At 37.6% G+C, this 13,553-nt stretch overlaps 1 protein-coding gene across 2 annotated transcripts in view; it reads right to left on the bottom strand.

Annotated features, from left to right (window-relative positions):
* Positions 1-13,553, bottom strand: part of nphp4 (nephronophthisis 4) — a 166,242-nt gene that overhangs the window by 98,008 nt on the left and 54,681 nt on the right. For both annotated transcript variants that reach the window (XM_006785366.2, XM_006785367.2), the window contains exons 7-8: positions 11,572-11,756; positions 6,282-6,414 (exon numbers count right to left, since the gene is read on the bottom strand). In XM_006785366.2, the coding sequence (XP_006785429.2) occupies positions 6,282-6,414; positions 11,572-11,756 (318 nt within the window). The remainder of the gene's footprint in view (positions 1-6,281; positions 6,415-11,571; positions 11,757-13,553) is intronic.

The raw sequence follows: 13,553 nt of genomic DNA, 5'->3' as shown, positions 1-13,553 counted from the left end.
AGAGAGAGAAAAAAGGCGCCCGATCATAGCCAAAATCAAAAATACCAAAGAGGATAAGTGACGACACTGCATGATGTTCTTTCTTCATAACCAAAGGCGATAAGGGTAATGCAATTTTTGTAAAAAAGGAGGCCATCCTTGTTCTTTGTCTTACTGTGAGAAGCAGACTGGCTTTCAACACAGCAAGGATGAGACATGTAGGCAGTCTCAGAGCACCAGGTGATTGCCTCTGTATTGCAGCGGTAATGTCTTGCAAGAGAAGGGATTTCAACAAAATTGTTTTACAGTTTTCACCCACCTCATCCCCCTCAGAATACATCAAAAGATATAATTTTATTTAATCAAAGGGAAAAAACAGTAAGGCAGACTGGCATGTTGCTGCCATGCAAGCACAGCTCTGTAGCGGATGAAACTCTTTCAAGCTGCACTACACAGCACCATCTAGTGTCAGCATAGGCATTAAAAGATCGGATTCAAAGGAAGTAGCAGGATGTCCACACATAACTCAAAAGACAAATCCACACATGCAACAAACAGAGCGCTTCAGGAATGTAACACCCACTGCCCCCAAACTTTACAACAAAGCTACTGTATTATTGTTATTGCTGAATCGATGAACGTTATTCTGCAAAAACACTGCAATATACTTTTATTCTAATACATATAATATACCATCTAATATATTGTATAACTAATATGTATACTTAAATTTAGCATCTCAGTTTTCACAGTGCGGTGAAAAAAACCTATCTTTATATTTTGAAACAAACTTTCTTGTCATTTTTTAGCTGCTTTAACATCCATTTTCAATCCAGTGCTTGTACCTGACCATTTTGACAGATTATTGCTTTTTTGTGTTTGCTTATTAAGCCACTTACCACTGACCTATGAATCACTCAAGCATAGAAAAGGCACCTTATTCAAGAGATGATCCAGTCTTTTGTCTACACATAACAGACACCTCAGCAAAGAACAATTTTGAACTTAAGGGCTTTGTTAGAAAAAGTATGAAAAAATCTCAATGATAACACAGGTTTACAAATAGCATTCTTTGACCAACAAGGTGATTCCCTAAATACCATTAGCCAAAAGCCTGGCATCTCTCAACACGGCCTGCAGTGTGTCCTTATGTGTGAGTACACACACACTAACAGAAGCCACTTATTTTCAAACACCACCAGAGTTATACTAGTGCTTGAAATATCTTACAAGAGGTTGTGCCAGCAATCACACATGAACCCTCACATTTGTTGTTCTCAAGTGGTGTCAAGTAAGGTCTTAAATAATCAGGCCCCATCTTATCTTAATGACCTTGTAGTATCATATCACCCTATTAGAGCACTTCGCTCTCGCACTGCAGGCCTACTTGTTGTTCCTAAAGTATTTAAAAGTAGAATGGGAGGGAGAGCCTTCAGTTTTCAGGCCCCTCTTCTGTGAAACCAGCTTCCAGTTTGGATTTGGGAGACAGACACTATCTCTACTTTCAAGATTAGGCTTAAAACTTTCCTTTTTGCTAAAGCATATAGTTAGGGCTGGACCAGGTGACCCTGAATCCTCCCTTAGTTATGCTGCAATAGACATAGGCTGCCAGGGATTCCCATGATGCATTGAGTTTTTCCTTTCCAGTCACCTTTCTCACTATGTGTTAATAGACCTGTCTGCATTGAATCATATCTGTTATTAACCTCTGTCTCTCTTCCACAGCATGTCTTTATCCTGTCTTCCTTCTTTCATCCCAACCGGGTGAAATGGCCCCGCCCCTCCCTGAGCCTGGTTCTGCCGGAGGTTTCTTCCTGTTAAAAGGGAGTTTTTCCTTCCCACTGTTGCCAAAGTGCTTGCTCATAGGCGGTCATATGATTGTTGGGTTTTTCTCTGTATCTATGAAGCGCCTTGAGGCGACTTTTGTTGTGATTTGGCGCTATATAAATAGAATAGAATAGAATAGAATAGAATAGAATAGAATAGAATAGTGTGAAGTCTTGTTGGCAGTGAAAAGCTGTCTGCATTGAAGATACACCCTGGCTCAATACAGCTATAACACCTCGAAAGCACCACATAGTTGACAGTTGTGACACAGTCAAGGGACCTGTATAGTGTCCCATCGCACTGTTCTTGGTAGCCAGAGATATAGAGTGTGAGGGCGTAGCAGTCAGTTGATAGTATGGCAGGACTGTGCAAGATGCAGTGGGCGGCTGGGTGAGATTTCTTCAGGAGGCAGCACGCATCAAATCCTTATCAGTCAACACCCAAGAAGGAGCAGCCTGTGCATTAACATTCACAAATAACATATGCACACATCAGGACGCAGATACACAGACACGCACTCCTCTCCCACACACAGAGACAAAAATTACCCTCCACCCACTAAATATCTCTCACCTCATCAAACATTCAAACATTTATGCCAAAGAAGGTGAAGGTGGTGAAGTAGAGTGTGGCAGAAGGTAGTTTTTGTCACCCTCCCTTGCTATTCTGGGGGGATGTAGATGACAATTTGATGGTTCTATCAAGTTTATTAGAATTTCTAAATTTGGATGAAGTTTTTTTTTTTTTTTAATATAGACACAAAAATCCACTAGGAGCTTGAAAGTTTGACATGTTTAATGGCAATATGTCTATCAGAGTAAGAAATATTGTGTAAATCTGATGTTTTGAACAAAGGCTGGTAGATTTAATGGCAAACCTCATGACACATATTTACACAGTGCATACTTTAGTGAGCACAAATGTGCTCAATGCAAATTGTGACACATTAGGAATGGGGTCATCAAAAACACACACATCATATTACTGGGACCATGAACCACTTCAGTAAATTTATAACATTAATGTAACCCTGACAGTGGGAAAACGTTCAGTTACTCCAACTCCAAAAAAACAAAAAATGATTTTAATTTCACGTTTATTTGCCTTCATTGCTTCCTACCACAGTCCAGTTATGACCATCTTCATGTTCACATCTGTGACTCAACCGTGCTTCACAAACTTGTACACAGAGTAAACATTACCTGTTGTGTCAAACTGATCCAAGTACAACCGGGATGCTAGCAGCTGGTGATGTGCAAACCAAATGTAAACAAATGACTCAACTGAGCATTGCTAGCTGCACTCCATATGAGAGGCGGTTACATGGTGGAAAGGTTACTCTAGGTGACTTTAACTTTAGTTATTGTTAAACTCAAGTGTCAAAGCATGTTACAGGCATAATACAGCTGCTGGCACCTTGTTTCAATAGATTCACACCTCAAATTAGGTAGTGTGTCGTCAAATGACAGTAGCTCATTTCAAAATAAGGATGGAAAAAGAAATTTACCTCATTTACTTAAAGCCACCTGCAAGTATCAATAAAACATTTTTCAGTGTTTGTTTTTCTATATAATCATAAATATCACTACTATACATTTAATTGAAGTATCATGATATCATTTTAAGGCTATATCACAATTTTTCACCAATGCTTCCTTTCAAATCTGTTATGATGAAAGGAAGAAACCTAAGAAAAGAAAGGTGTGCGACACATGTAACATCATGAGCTGTGAAACTCAATCCTGCCAGACGTGTTTAATCTAGTAATAAGTAAAGGGTGCAATTATGTAAATATGATATCATTTCACTTTTGACTGTTTTTTTTTATGAAACAAAATAAAAAGTCTTGACTTTTTAAAGCAAACAAGCCTACAGCTGTGGCCATATCTGCTCTACACAAAGACTAAACTTAAAAAGAGATGCAACAATGGGTAGAGCGTGCTGAAAATTCTCTCTATTCACCCCCTATTTCTACTTTCTCACCTAAATACACATGCAATTGTGTAACTTTTAGCCACTCTAGCTATAGGTCAGTTGCACTTTGGTGACATTTAATCAACTGCTAACAGCCAGTTGTGAATTTAAGTGAGATATTCCACACAGTTGATAGGCTATAATACAGTTTAATACAGACATAAGCACCCTTCTAAGTATAAACAAGAATGGCTCTGCTCATCCACTGGCTTATATCTAGCACCATCACTATGTCAAAGTTTCAATTAGCCCAACAGTTTGTTTAAAGAGAATGGTAATCGTTAGAATTTCATGCTGTTAAACTGCTCAGAGTCACTAGGATGGCTCTCTGTATCATTTTGTCACAATTTCTTTTTTTAAATTCTAAAAGTCACCTATGAGATACTAGTGTTATAATAATGCTTTCATGTGTTAGAAAACTATTCCATATAAACAGTAGCCTTCCCACAACCCAACAACCATTATGTCTCAACAGGAAATTATCACTCTTGTCCATGGTAAAAACAAAAAACAAAAAAAAAAGAAAGAAAAGAAAGAAAGAAAGAAAAGGGAGAATCTGTCAATTTACAATACACTGTCAAGTGGATGCAAAGGTAAGACTGGGTGAATTAATACATGAACGCAAATGTGGTACGTGCCAGCCATGGCTGGTTGTTTTTCCTGCTGTTTTTAATTGGTGATCTGGTGACCCATGCTTGTGTAAGGGACAACGCGCAGTCACACAGTAAGAGCCCAGCCTTGGCATGCATTAAGTGTTGAAGGCTCTCCCACGCACATAATTACCACAGTCCTTTTGTGATTTTTTTAAGCCATTTGAGGTTGTTAAGTGGTTTGAATTTGGAATTTACTTCCCTTGGGGACATGTCGACTCTGTAGCTTTGCCTGCTGCCAATATAAACAGATGTAACACTTTAGATATTATAATCAATTAACTGACAACATTAATGAAATTGCTGTTATTTCTTTTATTTTTAAGCAGTCAAAATTAACAAACAAAAACATCAACACACAAAGTTTATATATTAAGATGTGTCAGTGTATATTTGGATTGGGCTTCCTAATGCATATAACTTTTACTAACTAACTTTGATCATCTGGTAAAATTTCAGGCAGATAGTTAATTGGTTGATAATTAATTGGCCAGGCTTTAGTTGTGATAAGTAATATCTAAGATAATATATTTGAAACAGAGAGAATTAAAAGGAATTCTCTAAGCAGACCTGCATTTTGAGCTTCATTTTTTGTAGAACTACCTAAAATGTAGATACAACACTAGTCAAGACTTTGCTTTGTTAATGTGACGTTATTTTAGGCAACAACATTTAATGAGCCCCTTCAAAAACCTTTGATTGACATATTTATGTAAAAGAAAACATAATAATTTTTGTTGAGTTAAAAAGTTGAAAAAGCAGATTGTGCAGAAGTTTAAAGCAAGACATAGACAATGAAATTTCCATTTTTAACTACACTTTTCTGTTATATACTAAACTTATATTTGCAAATCACTGAATTCTGTTTTTATCATTTATCATTATTTTGGAGAATCGACTGGAAGGAAAAATATCCAGGCATACTTCTGATGAGGTATTTATGCTGCTGGATATTTTGGGCTACCACGGATGTGAGGAGTTTAGATTTTCTGAGACATTAATTTATTTATTCATTTATTTATTTATTTATTTGTCTCAATTTGACACACCATAGTGACTATAAAAACATATTAATGAAAAGAAACAAAGTATTTATAAAAGTACAGAATCCTAATAAAAAAGTACACCACACTGTAATGGTAAAAAATACAATAATCTGGAACTTGCTGGATTTCTCAAAGAGCCTTTGAACAACTCCCCAAAATTTTCCTAGGGTGGACTGAATTTCAGTGATGCAATTGATAACTTATTTTAATTGATAATAAAAATGACTTATACCACCAAACCAGCCAAGAGCAATGGGATTCTTTTCAAGATCTAACAGCTCTACGTTTCAACCTCAGCTTTGTGAGGAAAAGAGTGCACACTTGTCTAAGCTGAAAAATAAAACAGAAAACTACACATTAATGCATGTTTAAAGAAACATGTTCAGCATGTTGTTATCTTTTTTTATTAAATTGATTTATGAAACTTAAATAGAAGCTGTAATAAAATTTGAAAAAAGATGGGAGGTGAAACACCAAAATTTGATGTATAGTTGAATCTGGTCAAATCTTTATGATACAACCTACAAGCCTGCATGTCTTTGGAAACTTACATCAGCTCACACTATAATCTGACCATCCACACTTCTTTCACACAGGCCACATTGCTTTCAGTGATTTCCTCTGGGAGACGATGGGGAAAAGGTGTGACACTCAAAGAACACAAAGGAGATGGTGAAACAACAAAGACAGAGTGGAGCTGAGACAATGTTGTGAGGACTTGTTTGAGTGTTTCTGATTGCTCCTGAGTTAACTTTTGGCTAGAATGTTGACTAACAAAATCCATGTGCTTTTGCATTTCTCTTACCATAGTCTCTCGGCCTGTTGGAGTAGAGAAGACATACTCTAGCTGAAAGATGATTGCCAGAGCCTGATGATTGGTCAGTCTAAGCTCTAGGCTGCTGCGAAGGCCCAGGATCTGAGGCTGGGAAGATGTTGAGCTGAAGAAGAAACAAAGAGACACACACATGCAGTAAAGTGCAAACGATGCAAAGCTGTTAGCAAAGCAGTGACTAAATGTCACTGAAATGCACAGGTCCCATTATTTCTGTTAATAAAGCTGCATTTTCTATTAAAATGATTCAAAATCAATGTCTGTGAGGATTTGCTAAATGTTCCTTGGCAAGCACCGGCCTCTTGTGTGAGAAATGGAACAGCACTCTTGGTATTCGTCATTCACAGTTTGCATACACCATAGGCGGGAGCATACTGTGGAGCGCTAGCGTGTCACGAGGTGGGGCCGAGAGCCTTTTCCTTTTTCGCTTCATGGACTCTCTAGAGTCCTTTTTTTCCCTCTCTCTCTGCTGTCTGAAACTATCAGGCATAACATAACCAAGACAGACTGCCAGCTTTTCCTGGCAGCACCAAAACAATTCAAACAAAGTAATTATTCCCTACATTGGTGCTGTAGTCTTACATCACTGCATTTACTTTCACTTTATTCAGGAAAGAGCAAAAGATTTAAATTTTTGGACACTGATTATTATTATTCATATTTAAACCATAATTAAGGACAGATCGCTGGTTAGTATGTTATTACTTTTCATACTAATACCCCACTCATATAATCATCCACATCATCATCAACATCAGCTACTCCTGAATGTGAAGTAGCAAACACATTTTTTATTGAAATGCCCAGTGAGAAGGGGAACATCTTTCACTTCTTTTATGTGTGTGTGTATGCGTGTTATCGGCTGAGCTTTACAGCATATTTTGGCATATTTGCTTTAATCTCCTTCTCACATTTGACAGACTTATTTGATCCTGAGCTCAAAAGTCCTGTTTATCATTATTTCATGAAACCGTAGAAAAATATTTCTCCTAATCATCCCGACAAGCTCATCTTCAATGAAAGTGCACACGCTGACAGAGAGGTGTGGAAAACCGTTGTGAAAGTGTAAGCAGTATCTTCTGCCGTCACTGTCCACCGACAGAATGTGTTATTTCCAGAAAGTATTGTTGACACAAACATATTTCTTCACTCCCTTCACAGAAGGGACAAAGCTAGAGCATACAAGTAAAACTCCACATACGACATAAACTTTACAAAATCAAAATAAGTAATACGTCACCATACTCAGTTTCATTATTTTTATTTTGTTGTATGACTGAGATTCAGTTGTTAGTATTTTTGCCACAGCTGCCAGTCAAATCTCAAACTATTCCTCACTCCAGAGAAAATATCTTTGTTACACTCACTTATAGTACACTCAACTATAGTTGGTGTACCTATTGTAAACTACCTCAAAAATTATTCATATATTTTAATTAATTAATTAATTACATTCATTAGTTAAAAAAAACACAAAATATCTTTATTATTAATTTATTTTTTGTTTTTATTCAATTTCACCAATTGTGAATAGCGGTTCTAAGGACTGGACATTGTAGATCAAGGATTCATTTTACATCGTGGGCGACATACAGGCCAGTAAAACTAAAACTGGAGAAAAAGTTCTGGTAGTTCAAAATATTAAGTTTTTGTTAATTTACAGAAATCTACAGAATTGTCCAGTGGGCTGAATTGGATTCTTTACCAGGCCAGTTCTTGTCTCTGGGCGTTATGTTTGACATTCCTATTGTAGATACATAAATAAATCCATCTGTCTGGATAATATGATTTTGATTGCAATTTATCTGTATTGTAGTGGTGAAATTCACTTGGGAGTTCTCTCTCTCCTGTTTTATTTTCATGATTTAAGCCAGGTGCTCGTGACCTTACACTGGCTTAACCACTTTAACACCGAATGTAGTACATTTGAATGTACTTCATGACTGTTTTATGAGGTATGAATCTTGTATGCTTTGGTACAGTGTTTAAATTATGGGTCTAAGCTTGGGTTAGCAAATGGGAGCCCTTATGAAAAAGAGAATTTGTTATGGCCAAGGTCAGCAAATATTTTACAAATCCACACAGAAAGTTTTAAACATAATGTACATCGAGACATGACCATTCCACATTATGACTATTGTGTTGATTTAATGTGCACTTCTTTTTTTCACAGTGTTAAAAGTTCTTGTTTATCCAGCAAGCAGGCAAGCAGGAGTGTGAAATTACAGTTCGGTACAGATATTTTTGGAAAGGATATAATTTTTATCATTTTTGGCTCAGTTTGGCACTGCAATACATTTGGAAAACCAAGATCAAAATGCAGCTGAAGTGCTGACTTTCAGCAAAGATTTCACAAAGTAATGGATTAACAACTGTGGAATTACAGCCATTCGGAGTATGTTTTGAGTTCTGTACCATCTGTAAAATGAAGTGTCTTGCAGTGAACACTGATGCATTTGAGTGAATCTTAGCAGAAAATTCAGCTCTAGATAGGACAGTCTTTATTTTCCCTTCTTTTCTTCTGTTTACTGTATTTAACTCTTGGATTATATATTATATACAGATAAGGATAATTCCCCCCTTGAAATTTAAAGTTTTTGTCAAAAACCTCTCAAATGCTTTTTAACACAGATAGGGATTTTCACTATACAGAAAAAACAAAAACTACCAAGGTAAATATTCTTAGCTCCCTGAAAAAGTGACCTTTTTTATTGAGTCATACCACCAACTATGCAATGCTCAGAACTTACTTGTAAAATCAAGTTAAAACTGAGGGTTATATTCCAATTTAAACACAGTATAAAAACTTCAGCGAGGGTTTGAGCCGTCACAAGCATCATTTCAAAAACTAAAGAAATCACTTTAGACTTAAGAAAAAGAATTGTTGATGTTCACAAAGTGTCAAGAAGTGGAATGAGAACTAACATCAAGAAATTCAAAGAGAGCCACACAGCTCAGAACAAGCCTGGCACAGATAGAAAGGGAAAGATTTCAAAGACTCTGGAAAGAAAACTAGTCAGAGATGTTTCTACAGACCCCAGAACAACTGCAGAGACGCGTGAATGACTTTCCCAAGTAGGGCTGCCACGATTAGTCGACTAGTCACGATTACGTCAACTATCAAAATTGTCGACAACCAATTTAATAGTCGACGAGTCGTTTGAAGCTTTGTAAGATCCCAAAAGACGCAGGACTAAGTAGTAGGATTTAAGAGTGTAATAACGGACTGAAACAGGAGATGGCAGCACTGCATGTACAAGGATGCCAACCGTTAAACCCTGAAGAAGAAGAAGCTGTGTCCAAGAATTCATAGCGTGGCCCTGCTTAGTTTCCAACAATGGCGGCAGCTAGTTAGTTTTAATATTACTCTTATTATTCTTTCTGGGTCATAAAATAAACGTTTAACATATTTTCAGGCGAGAATGTAACTGTGTAAACCTCAAATATCTGCTCAGTTTATCAAGACGCCACATATTTTCAAACACCGGACTCCCGGCACATCATTTTCAAACCCACCGCCGTCTTTCGCTACTCAGGCTAAACATGATATAAGTCACTTAGATAACTTAAAATGTTATTGTTTGGCTTTTTTCAGTATTTTATTTGTTCCTGAGTGAATCAGTTTGGCTGAGATCAAAGTTATAGTTTTTACACATCTGAATAAACGTCAAGCAGACAACTGATTATCAGAAGTGTGAGATGCTCGAGAATATACTCCGGTGTCCTGTTATATTTTAGATAGCAAGGAGCAGACGGCTGAGTTTATTAAACTCCACCAAAACAATCTGCAAATTTCATTAAAAATTAACTTTATGTTTAGTTAGCACGTACCTAAAACACTTAAAGCTGTAAGCTAGTGATAGTTATATAAGAGCAGATGCATGCTGGTGCAATAAGCTGTAGGTTTTACTCTCAATGGACGCATGATCTGATTAGTCGGCTAATCGCAAAAATAATCGGTGACTAGTCGACTATCAAAATAATCGTTTGTGGCGGCCCTATTCCCAAGTCGAGATTGTCCTCTCAAAGAAGACGATCACTAGAACCCTGCACAGGAATGGACTGTGAGGTTGTAGACCAAGAAAAGCTTCTGCAGAAGAGACACCTTCAAGCCAGACTTTAGCACGCCAACCTCAGAACGATTATGTATACTGGAGGTACACCCTTTGGTGAGACGAGACTAACACTTTGGCCACAGAGGTGCTGCTTATGTTTCGAGAAATGCGTGAGAGGCGTACAACCCAAAGAACGCCACCCCCACATTGAAACACAGTGGTGGGGGTATTATGCTGTGGGGATGCTTCAGTCCGGAATTTCAGATCTCATCAAGGTGGAAGATACCTCATGCAGTCAGCAGCAAAACTGGGTTTGGCAGTCACTTTTTCTTCCTGCACAACTCAGAACATGCGTTGCTCCTGGTGAAGAACTACCTCCAGAAAATCAAAGTGAATGTTACTGACTGGCCTGCACAAAGCCTGACTTGAATACCACAGAAAATCTGTGGGATTAGTTTAAGACCAAGATCTGGAAGACCATCTATTTTATTTCTGTGTGCAAAGTAAAATAATCTAAGCATCCAAATTCAAACAAGGTTGTTTAGAAAAGCTGGGTTAAAAATTCCTTGCTCTGTTTAACAGCACTTTGGAAACACTTTTTAAAAAATGAAATTTTAATAGAGGGGCTAATAAATCTGTCCTCGTTTGCACACCGACCTCTTAATGTGTGTTGATTCTTCTCTTGGCTGGCTGTTCTGAAGGGTTTTTTCTTTGCTACAGAAGATCCTGCAATCAGCCACCACTGTCATCTTCCATTGGGCATCGAGGCCTTGTGATGTTGCCGTGCTTATCAGTGCATTCAATTCAATTCAGCGTAATTTTATTTATATAATGCATGCATTATATAATGCATGTATTGTATTGTATAATAACATTAACACACACCAAATACATTATATATACTGCATATCTTATGAAACACCAGGAAGGAAGAAAGTCTGCATATTGAACTTTTTCTAGGCATCTCTGAACCAGTAATACAGACAAATAATATTCATACCAGCCAAGCTTTTTCAAAAATACAGCTTGTGCTGACATGGCAAGATAAACTTCAAATCACTTGCCCATCAGCAAAAGGAAAGGCATCTGGAGAGGCTGAGGAAATACCATAAACATTATCACTCCTGGAAAGGTTTTTGCTCATCTCTGCTCTTTTATGGTGTAGAATTAAAGCTTTACTGTAGACATAAAGAGTTCCTCCTGCTCACCTGTCCTTACTCAGAGTGCTCTGTTTGGAAGGGCTGCCTGCTCGTCCTCTGACTCCTGAGGGAAAGGCATCCAGTACTACCACTTGTGGCTTCTCAAGGAAGCACCAGCCATTGTGGACTCCAACATGAAGCCTCCTTTCCTGAATGACAACTGTCCTTATTGCACCATCTGATCCTGGTTGTATCTAAGAATCGGTGAAGAAAAAAAAGTAAACATATATTACACTTATAATCAATAAATATTAGTATTTAATTTTTTACATTATATTTTATGTCTATGTAACAGTGTTGGGGACTTTGTTTCTTAGTTGAAATTGATTTATAACATGAAAGTTTACATCAGCAGCCTTGTTTACTTATCCTATTAACCAATAATTTGCTAGCTCTATTAGTATTTTAATTAAGTATTTTATCATTAACAAAAATATGTGAAAGACATCATTCAAATAATAGTGTGTACTATTCTTATTTTTTCAGTTATGTAGTTTCCTTTTGTTTAACAAACAAGTGCTGGCAGAAATGGCTTTGCCTCCCTGTATCAGCTGCAGTTAATGCGCAGCTGACTGACAGCTGTTCAGTGACTGACTGTAAACTCTGTTACCCCGAAGTGCAACGCGACGCTGAACCTGCCTCTCCTCCCACTCTTTCCCATTTTTTCTTTCCAGTTCAATCTTTTCTCTCTCTCTCCATCACATCTGCTACTCCCACTCTCCCTTTTTTCTCTTCTCTTTTCGTTGTCATTTTCTCTTTCTGTCCCCCTCGCTGCTTAAAGCCTTCTCCATATCCACCCACACCTTCTCAATCAAATTAGCATATCAATTCAGCTTTGGGTTTTTTCTTTTAAAACAGCAACAGCAGAAACAGGAGCAGGAGTAACAGCCCAGCCCGCTTGGATAACTGTACGGCCCACATACATCACCGCTCGCTGCTGTTCTTCTCCTCGTGTTACATCTCTGCGCCTGCTGACTCCATCTCTGTCTCTGTCTTCATGTTTACTATCAACGCTCCTCTTGTTATCGTTGCTCATTCGCTCACTTACATTATCCAATATGTGCACAGCTCTATACCATATTTTTCTTTTGGTGATGGGGATGGAAGATTAAAGCTCTTTTGATAACCTCAAGTGACTCCTTTATTTCTCACTATCCTCTAACAAAAGAAAGAAACAAAAAACTATCCGCTTATTACAAGTGCTCTATTTTGTGACGAGAGAAAGCCTTGCTGTTACACATATACGGGCAACTAAAAAGCACATAAGATGCAGGTAAAAATGAATTAATGTGCCGAGTTTTTATGATGAATAATCAGCTTGTGGACCTAGCGTCTACAGTACGTTTTAATAAGATTTCTTTTGTATTATTTTAAGATTTGGTGGCTCACTAAGGCAACACTGCATGTATAGTCTGTTTTCAACCGACTCAGCTCTTGCATAACTGTCCTCCAGCTGGATCACTTAGGCTAAGGCTCTAATCAATTACTGTTTGCTGTTTTTGAGTGCCAAGACTAAGATGTACTCACACAGAGGAGTCAACATCACATGGAAGTCAATCTCGTGCACCATGCATGCACAGTGACAAGCAAAACAATTAATAATTACCAAACAAAATTATGGAAGACTAAATTCCTGTATACAGTGGTGCAAGTGAAAGAAAAAAAACACAGTAAACTACATTTGCCTCATTTCTAACAAAGAAGTCCTGATTAAATAAACACTAGTTACCTTGTCCTGAAGTGTTTCTCTTTGTTTGTTTTTTGGAAAGCACAGTGCAGCAATGGCTAGAACTATCACCTCACAACAAGAGAGCTCTGGGTTCAAACCTGTTGGTTTAGAATTCAACATTCACATCTGTTCCAGTTCATCCTTCACCTCCTAGTATCGCCTGGTCTCACTCTTATGTTGCTGTCACCTGGAACTGCTACATCTATCATAATTTCTCTCTTATTCTTATTGTCAAGCTGTGTATGGTTGCTAAGCCAGCACT

This window comes from Neolamprologus brichardi, chromosome 20 (assembly GCF_056152115.1).
Source record: "Neolamprologus brichardi isolate AB-2024 chromosome 20, ASM5615211v1, whole genome shotgun sequence".
NCBI lineage: Eukaryota > Metazoa > Chordata > Actinopteri > Cichliformes > Cichlidae > Neolamprologus > Neolamprologus brichardi.
Note: the sequence above shows the minus strand (reverse complement) of the source record. Positions and strands in the feature narration are given on the sequence as shown.